This window comes from Sceloporus occidentalis, unplaced genomic scaffold (assembly GCF_023333645.1).
Source record: "Sceloporus occidentalis isolate IW3139 unplaced genomic scaffold, rSceOcc1.0.p SCAF_39, whole genome shotgun sequence".
Classification (NCBI taxonomy): Eukaryota; Metazoa; Chordata; class Lepidosauria; order Squamata; family Phrynosomatidae; genus Sceloporus; species Sceloporus occidentalis.
In genome coordinates this window covers 4,473,452-4,485,452 of record NW_028317019.1, presented here as the reverse complement: position 1 = coordinate 4,485,452, position 12,001 = coordinate 4,473,452, and the positions used below count along the sequence as shown (strand labels likewise).

At 44.2% G+C, this 12,001-nt stretch overlaps 1 protein-coding gene across 1 annotated transcript in view; it reads right to left on the bottom strand.

Moving 5' to 3' along the window:
* Positions 1–9,858, bottom strand: part of LOC149290445 (uncharacterized) — a 55,666-nt gene extending 45,808 nt beyond the window's left edge. The window contains exons 1-2 of the mRNA XM_089489335.1: positions 9,846–9,858; positions 7,063–8,246 (exon numbers count right to left, since the gene is read on the bottom strand). Of these exons, the coding sequence (XP_089345461.1) occupies positions 7,063–8,246; positions 9,846–9,858 (1,197 nt within the window). The remainder of the gene's footprint in view (positions 1–7,062; positions 8,247–9,845) is intronic.
* Positions 9,859–12,001: the final 2,143 nt, after the last annotated feature.

Here is a 12,001-nt window from a genome sequence, read left to right as displayed (position 1 = left end):
TCTTGGGCTTGGCGCTAGTTCCTCTGAAGAAGGCACCTGCTCAGACTGAAGTCACAATAGTACCGTCTCAATCCTTCATCCAAGGAGCATCAGACTGAAGTCACAATAGGCCAGACTCAGTCTCTCAGGCAACGAGAATCAGCCTGAGATCACAATGGGCCAGTTTCAATCCTTCAGGGAAGAAGCATCAGCCTCAGGTTGCAATGGTCAAGTCTCAAACGTTCAGGTAAGTAGCATTAGCCTAAATTCACAATGGTCCCATCTCATTGCTGCAGGCAAGGAGCACCAGCCTGAGGTTGCTATATGTCACGAATCCCTTTATTCATGCATTTATTAATTTAGGGATTCATGCCATAAGGGTTTAGGATTAAATTAGAGTTAAGATAAATGGGATTTATGGTGGGTTGAAATAATATGTTTGAATATGTGCTTTAATAGAAGATACTAGAAAGAGGTAGAGAGATCATGGCTAAAGTATGTTCTTGTTTGCTAGGATTGGAATGTGTGGGAATCACCCTTCTAACAGAAGCTGGAGTTTAAAAGACTGGTCTCTGTAAAAGGAGGGGGAACATAGAGAGTTATTGGTATTTTTATATTGTAATATGTTGTCATGGGTTTATGCTTATTATATTTTCATATGGTATCATATTAGATTGGGATTGATGGGGTTTCATATATATATTGTTAAGCCATAATGTTAATTAAAACTATTGTGTCGCTGAGTTCTGTGGTACAAGGCCACAGGTGCAGTGGTTGAGAAAAGGCACATGAGAGCTTAATTGTTTTTAGAAACACTGCCAGAATCCTGGATGAAGGGCTATCTAATTAATTAGCTTTATTGGTTATAGGATGGGGTTAATTGATATGGTTATAAAAGTGAAATGTATATACATACTTTCTTTCATTCCTGACAAAAAAAGTCACTTCTATTGCATGTATCTTCTTTTTCAATAAAAGCTGTTCCTTTTTCAAAGTACTGCCTTTTGTGTAGCAAGATGGGCTGCAATTAGGACCCTGACAAATCTCTCTCTCCCCTTCCATTCGCCCTGCTATCCCAAAAGAGCTGGAGAGCATACCAAACCAGCCACAGAACCTTTCCCTGCTCTTGTGTAATGCCAGGTCAGTCAAAAATACACCGCAGATAGTCCAAGATCTCCTTCTGGACGAAGAGGCTGAGCTGGATTGTTTCATGGAGACCTGGCTGGTGATGATAGCTCAGCCACCTGGGATAAGGCCTTACCAGCCGGGTTCTCAGTCTTTGAGCAGGTAAAGGGACGTCGCTTTGGTCCATAAAGACAATCTTGCTTTGGCCAGGATACCTATCCGTAAGATGGACCACATCAAATGTATTTGCCTCAGCTTAAAGACTAGGGAAGGTCTGGGGATGCTGTTGGTTTAATGTCCACCCCATTGCTTAACATAAATACTCTCTGGAAAAGATAACATCAGAATTAACACAAACCAGGGAAAGAGTGATATTCCTGGAGGAAGAATATAAAAAAATGGGAAAAGAGATAGAGAGATTAACAGAAGAACATACTGAAGATACAGCAGAAAGAATTAAATTAGAGCAAAGATTTAGGGAGGGATGTCTTAGAATAAGAGGTCTTCCCGAACAGAAGAAGATCTATATAAAAGGATAATACCGGCCTTGGCTGAATTTATGGACCTAGATAATGAAACCTTTCTCCTTGAGGTGGACAAGATGTTTAGAGTAAGCTCCTGGGTCACAAAACAGAAGAAACTGCCCAGAGATATCGTGATTTATTTTGTTAGGACTCAAATGAAAGAAGCAATTCTACAGCAACACTTTCATACAAGATTCAGAATTAAAGAAAATGAAATTTTAATGTTTAAAGCTATCTCTGGGAAACTGTTAAGGAAGAGGAAGGAATATGGACCACTGAGTAAGGTGTTGTGCTGCAATGCAATCTACTGCAAATGGGAACTAAGGGCCTATCTTTACAATTCAAGCAAAAAAGATACCAATCAACTCGGTACAAAAAGGAAGACATTTTCTACATGAGAATGAAAAAGAACTTAATAAAAGGGACAGTCAGAAAAAAGAAAGAAACAACTCCGGAAAAGGAGAAGAGGATAAGGAGGAAGAGAGCTTAGAAGAAGAAACAGAAGAAGGGGAATTGCTTAGGAAACCAGATCCAAACACAAGAGAGGATGATATAGATGGAGAATATGAAGATGAAACGGAAAAAGACGGATCTCCTATTATCGAATGTTAAAGGAATTAACAGCCCAAAAAACAAGGTAAACTTTTTCATTATTGAGGGAAACAGAGACTTGATGTCATTTGCCTTCAGGAAACCCATATAAAGGAAGAGGATATAAGATTGTTGGAAAATGACAAATTGGGGAAAGAATACATAGCAGCCTCAAAAAAGAGGAAAAAAGGTGTAGTGATGTATGTAAAGCATAAATGAGAATCTAAAGAGGTATTCTCAGACCCCAATGGATACTTGGTTGGTGTAGAAGTTACTTTACAAGACCAAAGGATCCTAATGGTGGGAGTTTATGGACCCTTAGGAAATAATGGCCTGTTTTTTGGAAAACGGAAAAAACAAATGCCAGACCATATTTGCTATAGGACCTTAATGATGTGAGATTGGGGTGGGGTGATATGCCCGCAGATAGATAAAAAAGCAGACAACAAAATATACTTATATAAGAAAGGGAAATTGCCGGAATCTTTCTTTGAATTAAAAGAAGCCTTCACGTTAGAAGATACTGGAGAATGAAGTAGGGTCTGTCTAAGGGATTCACGTTCTTTTCAAACACCCATCAATCCTGGTGGAGAATAGATATGTTCTTGACTTCCCCAACTATTAGCACAATGGTGGAAGCAGTAGAAACCTTACCAAAAATCCTATTGGATCACAATCCAATTTTATTGTCTTTGAAGAATAAACCTAAGGAACTGATATGGAGACTAGATGAGACTTTGGTGCTTTACAGACCGCCGCTTTGCCGGCGCTGTTGTTTGCTCCGCGAGGGAGCCGCAGCAGCCAAACTGTGCGACTCCCTTGCGGAGCAAAAAAGAAGCTCCAAAATGTCCAAAAACGTCATAAGCGCTGCGTGACGTGCAGACACACAGCGTCCGCTACGTCAAGATGGCGGCGGCCGTGTGGAACGGCCGCTGCCATTTGTTACAGACAGAGTCCGTAACAGGAGTAGGGGCATCTGGAAGAGATGCCTCCTTTTTAAACTGGGATGTCCTGGGGACGTCCCAAATGGCAGTATGTAACCCGCCTTTGATTCCTAAAGAAAGTAAAGAAGTGCTGGCGGTCAAAAATTTCAGACCGATTTAGGAGTCTTCTCTGGATCAGTCCTTGTAACTGACCACGTGTTTCTTTTTACCGGCTGTGGACTTAACACCTCATCTAGTAAAAAGTCTTTGCTTCCTCCTGTTTCACTGGACCACATTCCTTGAGTGCGCTGAGCAATCTTTACATCTTCTTCTGTAGACCGCAAAGTGTCCCTTATCAAAATCATCCCGTTCTCTAGATAGTTCATCACAATCTTTGGTCTTTTTCCCTCTGTTGAATCTCCTTTTCCAGTTGGTTGATGGCTTTTGGGGTCCCACCAACGCTTGTCTGTCATCTGGTCGCCACCAGTATGTTTGACAGTGAAGTTTATAGACGTGAACATGTTCTGCATATACACATCTATTCTTTCAACTTTTACTTTAAGTTTCTTCCAGTCTCTGTGAACTAAACCTTTTTCTTGGGTTATATCACCCATTTGCCAAACTACATATTTTTCAACACTGTCCCATTTAATATATACCTTCCAGAATCCTGAACTCTTTATTAGAACCTACAAAAGCCTGATGTGATGCTTTTAATAACTACTTTGCAGACAAAATCTCTCAGGTAAGAGCAGATTTGGATACTGGCCTTACGACAGAGGTGACAGGAGAGGTATCCAGAGCCTCCCCCTATACTGTTATTCTGGATGAATTTGAGTCAGTTAGTACAGAGGATGTGGACAAGCTCCTTGGCAGTATGAAAAAGAGGACTTGCTCTCTCGATACTTGCTGTCTTGGTTGGCCATCCAGGGGGAAATACCATCAAGATGCTGCTAAAGATATAACTAATGCATCTTTCAGGGAAGGCTCTCTTCCATCTTGCCTCAAAGAGATGGTGGTTAAACCACTCCTTAAAAAGCCTTCCCCTTGACTTCTGGACAGAAACAATTACAGGCCAGTTTGGATCTTAATATTCTTAGGCAAGGTAATGGAGAGGGCAGTCGCCATTCAACTCCAAGCAATCTTGGAAGGAATGGATTTTTCTACATCCATTTCAAACTGGATTTAGGAAGGGTTACGGAGTTGAGACAGCCATGGTCACCTTAGTCAGCGATCTCCGTTTGAGCATCGACAGCTCTTTGAAAAGGGGAAGTGGGACCCTGCTGGTGCTATTGAAGGCCTCTCAGCGGCCTTCAATACCATTGACCACAGTATCCTTCTGGAACATATGGGAGAGTTGGGAATTAGGGCACTGCTTTCCAGTGGTTCAGGTGTAGGACCTGAACCACTGGAAAGCAGTGCCCCAATTCCCAACTCTCCTTGGGGACAGTTGTTCATCCAAGAGGGAGCTCAAGTCGGGCATCCCTCAAAGCGTGATTCTGTCCCCAATGCTATTCAACATTTACATGAAGCTGCTGGGTGAGATCATTCGGAGACATGGGGCGGGGAGCAGGGAGACCTTGAAACAGTAGTACATGCGCTCAACTTCTGTAACGCACTCTACATGGAGCTATCCTTGTGACAAGTTCAGAAACTTCAATTGGTACAGAATATGGCAGCCAGGTTGGTTACGGGCACTTCTAGAACTGCCCACATTACAGCGGTTCTTAAATCCCTCCACTGGCTGCCCATTAGTTTCCGGGCAAGATCCAAGGTGTTGGTTCACTCTGGAACGACCTCCGGATGAGATCCGTCCTATTAACACCTTGGAAGCCTTTAGGAAGGCTATTAAGACGGACCTCTTTCCAGACTAGATTAAATCTATTGACTTGCCTCCCCCTCCTCCTGACCCTTACCCTTGCCATCGTGTTATGGAAATTGCTATTGATGTATATCGTTCCTGCCCTCCCACCTCTCCTTCAGAAAATGACCCATTTCTTGCCCGAAAAGCTTTTTTTACTGTATTGTGTTATGAAAGTTTTAAATTTTCTTGCTGTTTAATAGGTTTTTAAAGGGTTGATTAATGTTTTTATAATTGGGAGAAGGGTTGGGGGTTTGGAATTTTAATTGTATTTCTTAAATTGTATATTATTTTATTACTGTAATTCTCTGATTCCATTGAGAAAAGGTGGAATATAAATTATTATTATTATTATTATTATTATTACATCTCTTCAAGGGGGTCAAAAGCCCTTTCAGTATGCTCCCAGATCTGGGAGTGTGTGTGTTTCTGGGGCTGTGGGTCTCTCTGTTGGTTCTCCTCTGCAGGGTTGTTGTGAAGGAAAAGATAAGTATGTGAGAGAGGATGCCCAGTCTGGATCCTGTGGATCTCTAAGCCTAGTTCCCAGGTTGACAGGGGATTGCCAGAGTTTTGAGGTCCCTCCATCTCCCTCCTCTTGGCTTTGGCCAAGAGGATTTTGGCTCTTCTCTCCACCCAGAGCCCCCTCCCCCAGGACTCCAGAGAACCCCCCCCCCAAGAAAAATGCTACTGAATCCTATCCTGTGTGATGCTTTCTATTTGGCACAAAACTCTTCCCCAAATGAGGCATCAGAAGAGAGGGGTTCTCCTCGGCCCCACTTTCCACGAGGGAGGGGGCTCCTCAAAGACCTTTTTACCTTTGGATCCCCCTCCTCTCCATGGCCATGCCTCTCTCCAAGGGTCCCACCGGCCTTCATTTCTCATAATAACTCCCCAAGTACCCGGGACCCAAGGAATCCCCCAAGGAGGGGGCAGGGAAGGAAAGAGGGAGAGGAGGCCTTGCAGGACTCCTGCCTTTCTTTGGGGGGGAGAAGAGGGGCTTCTCCCCTCCAGCCATTCCTCTGAATGAACAAGGGCTCTCCCCACTTCCCTCCCTCCCTCAGAACAGACTGTGAGGGCAGCAATGGCTTCTGGGGCTGAGACTGTGCAGGCGCATATAGTCCCAAAGGCCCCTCCTCAGCATGCACAGGGATTTCCAGGTCCTAGATGCTGCTGCTTATTCTGCTGGCGGCCTTTGTGGGAAAGGAAGGTATGCGCCGGGGTTCAGTGGCCTCCCCTTCCTTCGCTCCTTTCTTCCTTTGAGGAGACCGCAATGGAGCCCAAGGTGCAGAGCTGGACTCAGGAGGGAAAGGCAGGAAAGGAAGGCTCTGCTTTGGAAATATAGCTCTCTCTGTGTATCCTGTATGTTTGTGTCTGTGTGTCTGTGCTGTTCTTATGGCTGGGAATGGAGATGAGAACTGAGGAGAGAAGAAAGGGTCAGTTCTGGGCAAATTCAGAAATTCTGTGCATCAAAGTCCAGTGTGTTGAAACAGTAAAGAACTTTATTGAGAAGACATAGAAATTCAGTGTTTAAGCCAGAACTGACCACTCCAATACAAACAATATATTAAAACCCCTAAAACCTAAAACATCACCCTCTTCCAAACCTAGCCCCCACCTCCAATTCCCACAGTCTATGCCCCAAAGGTAACAAGGCCCCCTTTGCCATTCCCAGAAACTAGCCCTTTCTGTTAATACCTGCCCCCAACTTTCTTAAGCCAAAATCCCACACATTGCAAAAGTTATAATTCCCATAACTATTCTAACCAGCTGCATCAAATCCCAACCTCCCATCTACCTAACCTACACCACAACCCACAATCCCCAGCCAAATTGACAACCCAAAGCAATTATCTATACTATTGGCAATTAAAACCTAAACTTAACAAAATCCAACTTGAAAACATAGAGACATATTGACAGACAAATTTTACAAATAAGATCACAAGGGCCTTTTCTTTGCACTGCGGGATTGAAAATATATTTGTTGTATTCGTTATTGACAAATATAATGTTAGGATTTGTGTGGCTTCTCTCCTCTGTGGACTCTCTGATGTCTCACTAGGTCTGACTTTGAAGAAAAACATTTCCCACAATGGTGGCATTTGTATGGCTTCTCTCCTGTGTGGACTCTCTGATGTTTCACTAGGTCTGACTTTGAAGAAAAACATTTCACACAATGCTGGCATTTGTATGGCTTCTCTCCTGTGTGGACTCTCTGATGTTTCACTAGGTTTGACTTCTCAGAAAAACATTTCCCACAACGCTGGCATTTGTATGGCTTCTCTCCTGTGTGGACTCTCTGATGTTTCACTAAGTTTGACTTCTCGGAAAAACATTTCCCACAACGCTGGCATTTGTATGGCTTCTCTCCTGTGTGGACTCTCTGATGTATCATTAGGATTGACTTCCGAGAAAAACATTTCCCACAACGCTGGCATTTGTATGGCTTCTCTCCTGTGTGGATTCTCAGATGTGTCACTAGGTATGACTTCGTAACAATATATTTCCCACAACGCTGGCATTTGTATGGCTTCTCTCCTGTGTGGACTCTCTGATGTATCACTAGGTCAGACTTCTGAGAAAAACATTTCCCACAACGCTGGCATTTGTATGGCTTCTCTCCTGTGTGGACTCTCTGATGTATCACTAGGTCAGACTTCCGAGAAAAACATTTCCCACAACGCTGGCATTTGTATGGCTTCTCTCCTGTGTGGACTCTCTGATGTATCACTAGGTCAGACTTCTGAGAAAAACATTTCCCACAACGCTGGCATTTGTATGGCTTCTCTCCTGTGTGGACTCTCTGGTGTTTCACTAGGTCAGACTTCCGAGAAAAACATTTCCCACAACGCTGGCATTTGTATGGCTTCTCTCCTGTGTGGACTCTCTGGTGTGTCACTAGGTTTGACTTCTGAGAAAAACCTTTCCCACAATGCTGGCATTTGTATGGCTTCTCTCCTGTGTGGAGTCTCTGGTGTCTCACTAGGTATGACTTCCAAGAAAAACATTTCCCACAATGCTGGCATTTGTATGGCTTCTCTCCAGTGTGGAATCTTTGATGCATCACTAGGTTTGACTTCCAAGAAAAACGTTGCCCACAATGCTGGCATTTGTATGGCTTCTGCCTGGTGTGGACCCTCTGATGCATGACTAGGATTGACTTGTAAGCAAAATGTTTCCCACAGTGCTGGCATTTTTGTGACTTCTTTCCTGTGTGGACTCTCTCATGACTCAAATGTTTTTCTGTAAAGAAGGACAAGTACAGATGAGACTGAAAATCAGCGTTAAGAAAGGAGGGTGTTACCGCATGATTTAGCCCTCATTAATCCCTCCTTCTTAGAGATTAAATTAATAAAGTTGCTGTGAGTAACTCAAGCATGACCCTGCTGCTTATGCCTCTAAATCCATTGAATGGTTGCATTCTTACTCATAGGAGCTAGCAAAGAAGAGACTGTATGGGAACTGCCTTGAGGGAATCAGTGGAAGAAGATAGTCAAAGGACTGTTGGAAAAAAAATTTAATTAAACATGTGCAAAAATACTTTGATTGACAGGTGGCATCATATCCTGTGAGATGGCCATAGACTGCTGAGTCAGAGCACATGGCATATGCAAGCTAACTGCAGAGGATGTTTCATGCTATGTGGCACCAGGAGATGACTCACAACCAATACAGTATGCACCTCACATGAGGATTGGAGTGGATTGGATCTGAGTTGTGTGAGCAAGAGATGGTGAAGTTGATGGAAGTTGGAGAGGAGAGCTTGCAAATATTTGTATTATTTTGCAACTCAAGATAGAGAACCTCCAAGGATTTCAATGAAATCGACTATGTGTGTGACTTATTTTTAAGTGTGAAAAGTGGTCATTGCATTGCCAATGCCTATATCTGGATATTTGCTTCCGTACTCTGCTATGATATTTTTGAGCTGTATCTGGGTGCATCACCCTCAGATTGTAGCGTACATTGGCTTGTGAATGCGATCAAAATTCAGAGCCAACAAGAATCTGAGAGCCGGTGAGCTAATGCCTTTTGTCTGATGTATTTGCATCAAACACCCATTGCATTCAGTTTGTTTCACACCATTCTTCCTCCACAAAGGAAATATTCTAAAGTGATATAAACCTTTCTGAACTCACAGTTTCTGCCCCCAAGCAGAAACCAATTTCAGTATAAATATCAGCCCCGACTTGCTGTTCTCCGGTGTCAGTCCAGTTACAGATAGACACTCTGTTTGTTTTCATGGCTAAACACTTCAATGCACTCACCAACCCCAATTGTCATGGGAACTACTGACCTCTCCTTATTTCAAATCCTCAACAATTGGAATAAAGATCTGGATAGATAATGTATCACCATTATCAAAGCCTTACATCTATTCACCACACCCACCTTTGTTACCTAGTTCTTGTGTGTGTGCATGAACACTTATATATATGCGTCTGTGTGTTTTGCTTTCCCCCTAAATAAAACACAAAAACCTATTTCAAATGCCTCTGAAGATCTGTTTGATTCAGGAATTGCTATAGCTGGGCTGAATCTAGAGGTCACTATTGCCCCAGTAAACCTAATTCGTTCTATTGAGCTAAGTACCAAATTCCCCTAAAAGCATAGCACTTGTGGGTGTCCACCCAGACTCCAGCATTTTGGGTAACAAAGGCCCGTTACACACGGGCCTTAAAGTATGGACTGGGTCCATACTAGGGTTAGCAAGGGGTGTCCCTTCCGGACACCCCTAACCCTAATACAGACCCAGTCCGTACAAAATGGCGGCACTCTATGTAGACTGCGCCACCATTACAGCGTCATGAGCACGCTGCCTCAATACGGGGCGGTGCGGACGTGACGTCGTCATGCTACGCCAGGGCGCAGAGTGTGCCCTTTCCCCGGCCTCAGAATGATCTCCAAAACGGAGCTCCTTTTGCCGTTTGTGTCGCTGGGCGCAGCATTTAGATGGCTGCGCAAGCGACACAAAGGTGAAAGGGTTCTCCTCCTCCCCGTCGCCGCCGGGTGTCCTTGGGGCTTGAAGCCTCAACGACACCCTTTCCAGGCCGCAGGGAAGTGGCCCTTTGCCGCTTCCCCGCAGCCTGAAAAGCGGCGGATCGGGGCCTCAGAGGCTGCCGTTCTGTAACCCGCCAAAGGATGTCTTGAATCAACCATGGAGCTAAGCAAAAGAAACATTAGAGAAAAAGGAGTTTTTGTGTCCCCGTTTCCTCCCTTCATAGATGTTACACATAATTGCTAAATGGAACCCCTAAATATGTCTAAAAAGAATCATAGAATCATAGAATCGTAGAGTTGGAAGAGACCACTATGGCCATCCAGTCCAACCCCCTGCCATGCAGGAAATCCAAATCAAAGCATCCCTGACAGATGGCCATCCAGCCTCTGTTTAAAGACCTCCAAGGAAGGAGACTCTATCACCCTCCGAGGGAGTGCATTCCACTGTCGAACAGCCCTTACTGTCAGGAAGTTCCTCCTAATGTTCAGGTGGAATCTCTTTTCCTGTAGCTTGCATCCATTGTTCCGGGTCCTGTTCTCTGGAGCAGCAGAAAACAAGCTTGCTCCCTCTTCAATATGACATCCTTTCAAATATTTAAACAGGGCTATCATATCACCTCTTAACCTTCTTTTCTCCAGGCTAAACATCCCCAGCTCCCTAAGTCATTCCTCATAGGGCATGGTTTCCAGACCCTTCACCATTTTTGTCGCCCTCCTTTGGATACGCTCCAGTTTCTCAATGTGGCGCCCAGAACTGGACACAATATTCTAGGTGGGGCCTGACCAAAGCAGAATACAGTGGCACTATTACTTCTCTTGATCTAGACACTATACTTCTATTGATGCATCCTAAAATAGCATTGGCCTTTTTAGCTGCCGCATCACACTGTTCACTCATGTTCAACTTGTGGTCTACTTGGACTCCTAGATCCCTTTCACACGTAGTTTCATTCAGCCAGGTGTCACCCATCCTATAGCTGTGCATTTTATTTTTCCGCCCTAAGTGCAATACCTTACATTTCTCCATGTTGAATTTTATTTTGTTAGCTTTGGCCCAGCTTTCTAGTCTATTCAGGTCATTTTGAATCTTGATCCTGTCCTCTGGGGTATTAGCTATTCCCCCTAATTTGGTATCATCTGCAAATTTGATAAGTATGCTCCCAATTCTGTCATCCAGGTCATTGATAAAGATGTTGAATAGCACTGGGCCCAGGACAGAGCCCTGTGGGACCCCACTGGTCACTTCTCTCCAGGATGAAAAGGAGCCATTGTTGAGCACCCTTTGGGTTCGGCCGGTCAACCAATTACAGATCCATTTAACAGTTCCTTTGTCTAGCCCACATTTTACAAGCTTGTTTGCAAGAATATCATGGGAAACCTTGTCAAAGAAGGATTTGAGCTGGTTCTCAGAAGTTCACTCAAACCAAAATTTAAAATCTGTGAGGTTGGTGGCTGCCTCCCAATCCCCAAGGCCTCTCTCCTGGCCCTTCCCAGAAGTCCCTTCCTCTCCGCACAGAATTAGGCGATCCTGGCTTTGCTCCTGCCTTCCCCTCCTGGCTCCCAGAGGCCTGATCCCCTTCCCTTTCTCCCTCCGCTCTCCAACCTTCCCTCTTGCCCATCTGCACTGCTTCAGCATTTCACCTTCAGCATCTCTTCCCTGCCTTTATGTTTTTCACATTGCCACCATCTCTCTATCAGAGACACACACCCACAGAGTGTGATGCACAAAAGGGACACTTTGAGGTCATTTCTTGGCAAGACTACAACTAATGCATTAGGGAAGGCAGAACAAGGGCTCCGGGACCTCGTTTTTGATATTAGTGAGGGTCAAGTGCAAGGGAGAAGCCTTAAAACAACCTTAGGGCATCTCTAAGAAAGGGATGGACTACTCTTGGGAAGTGGGGTGGTCACATTGGACCCCAGGGGATCTCAGAGGCAACCCCACATTGTGTCGCCTAAAAATTTGGCATAATAGTTTGCCCCTCAATATCCCACAG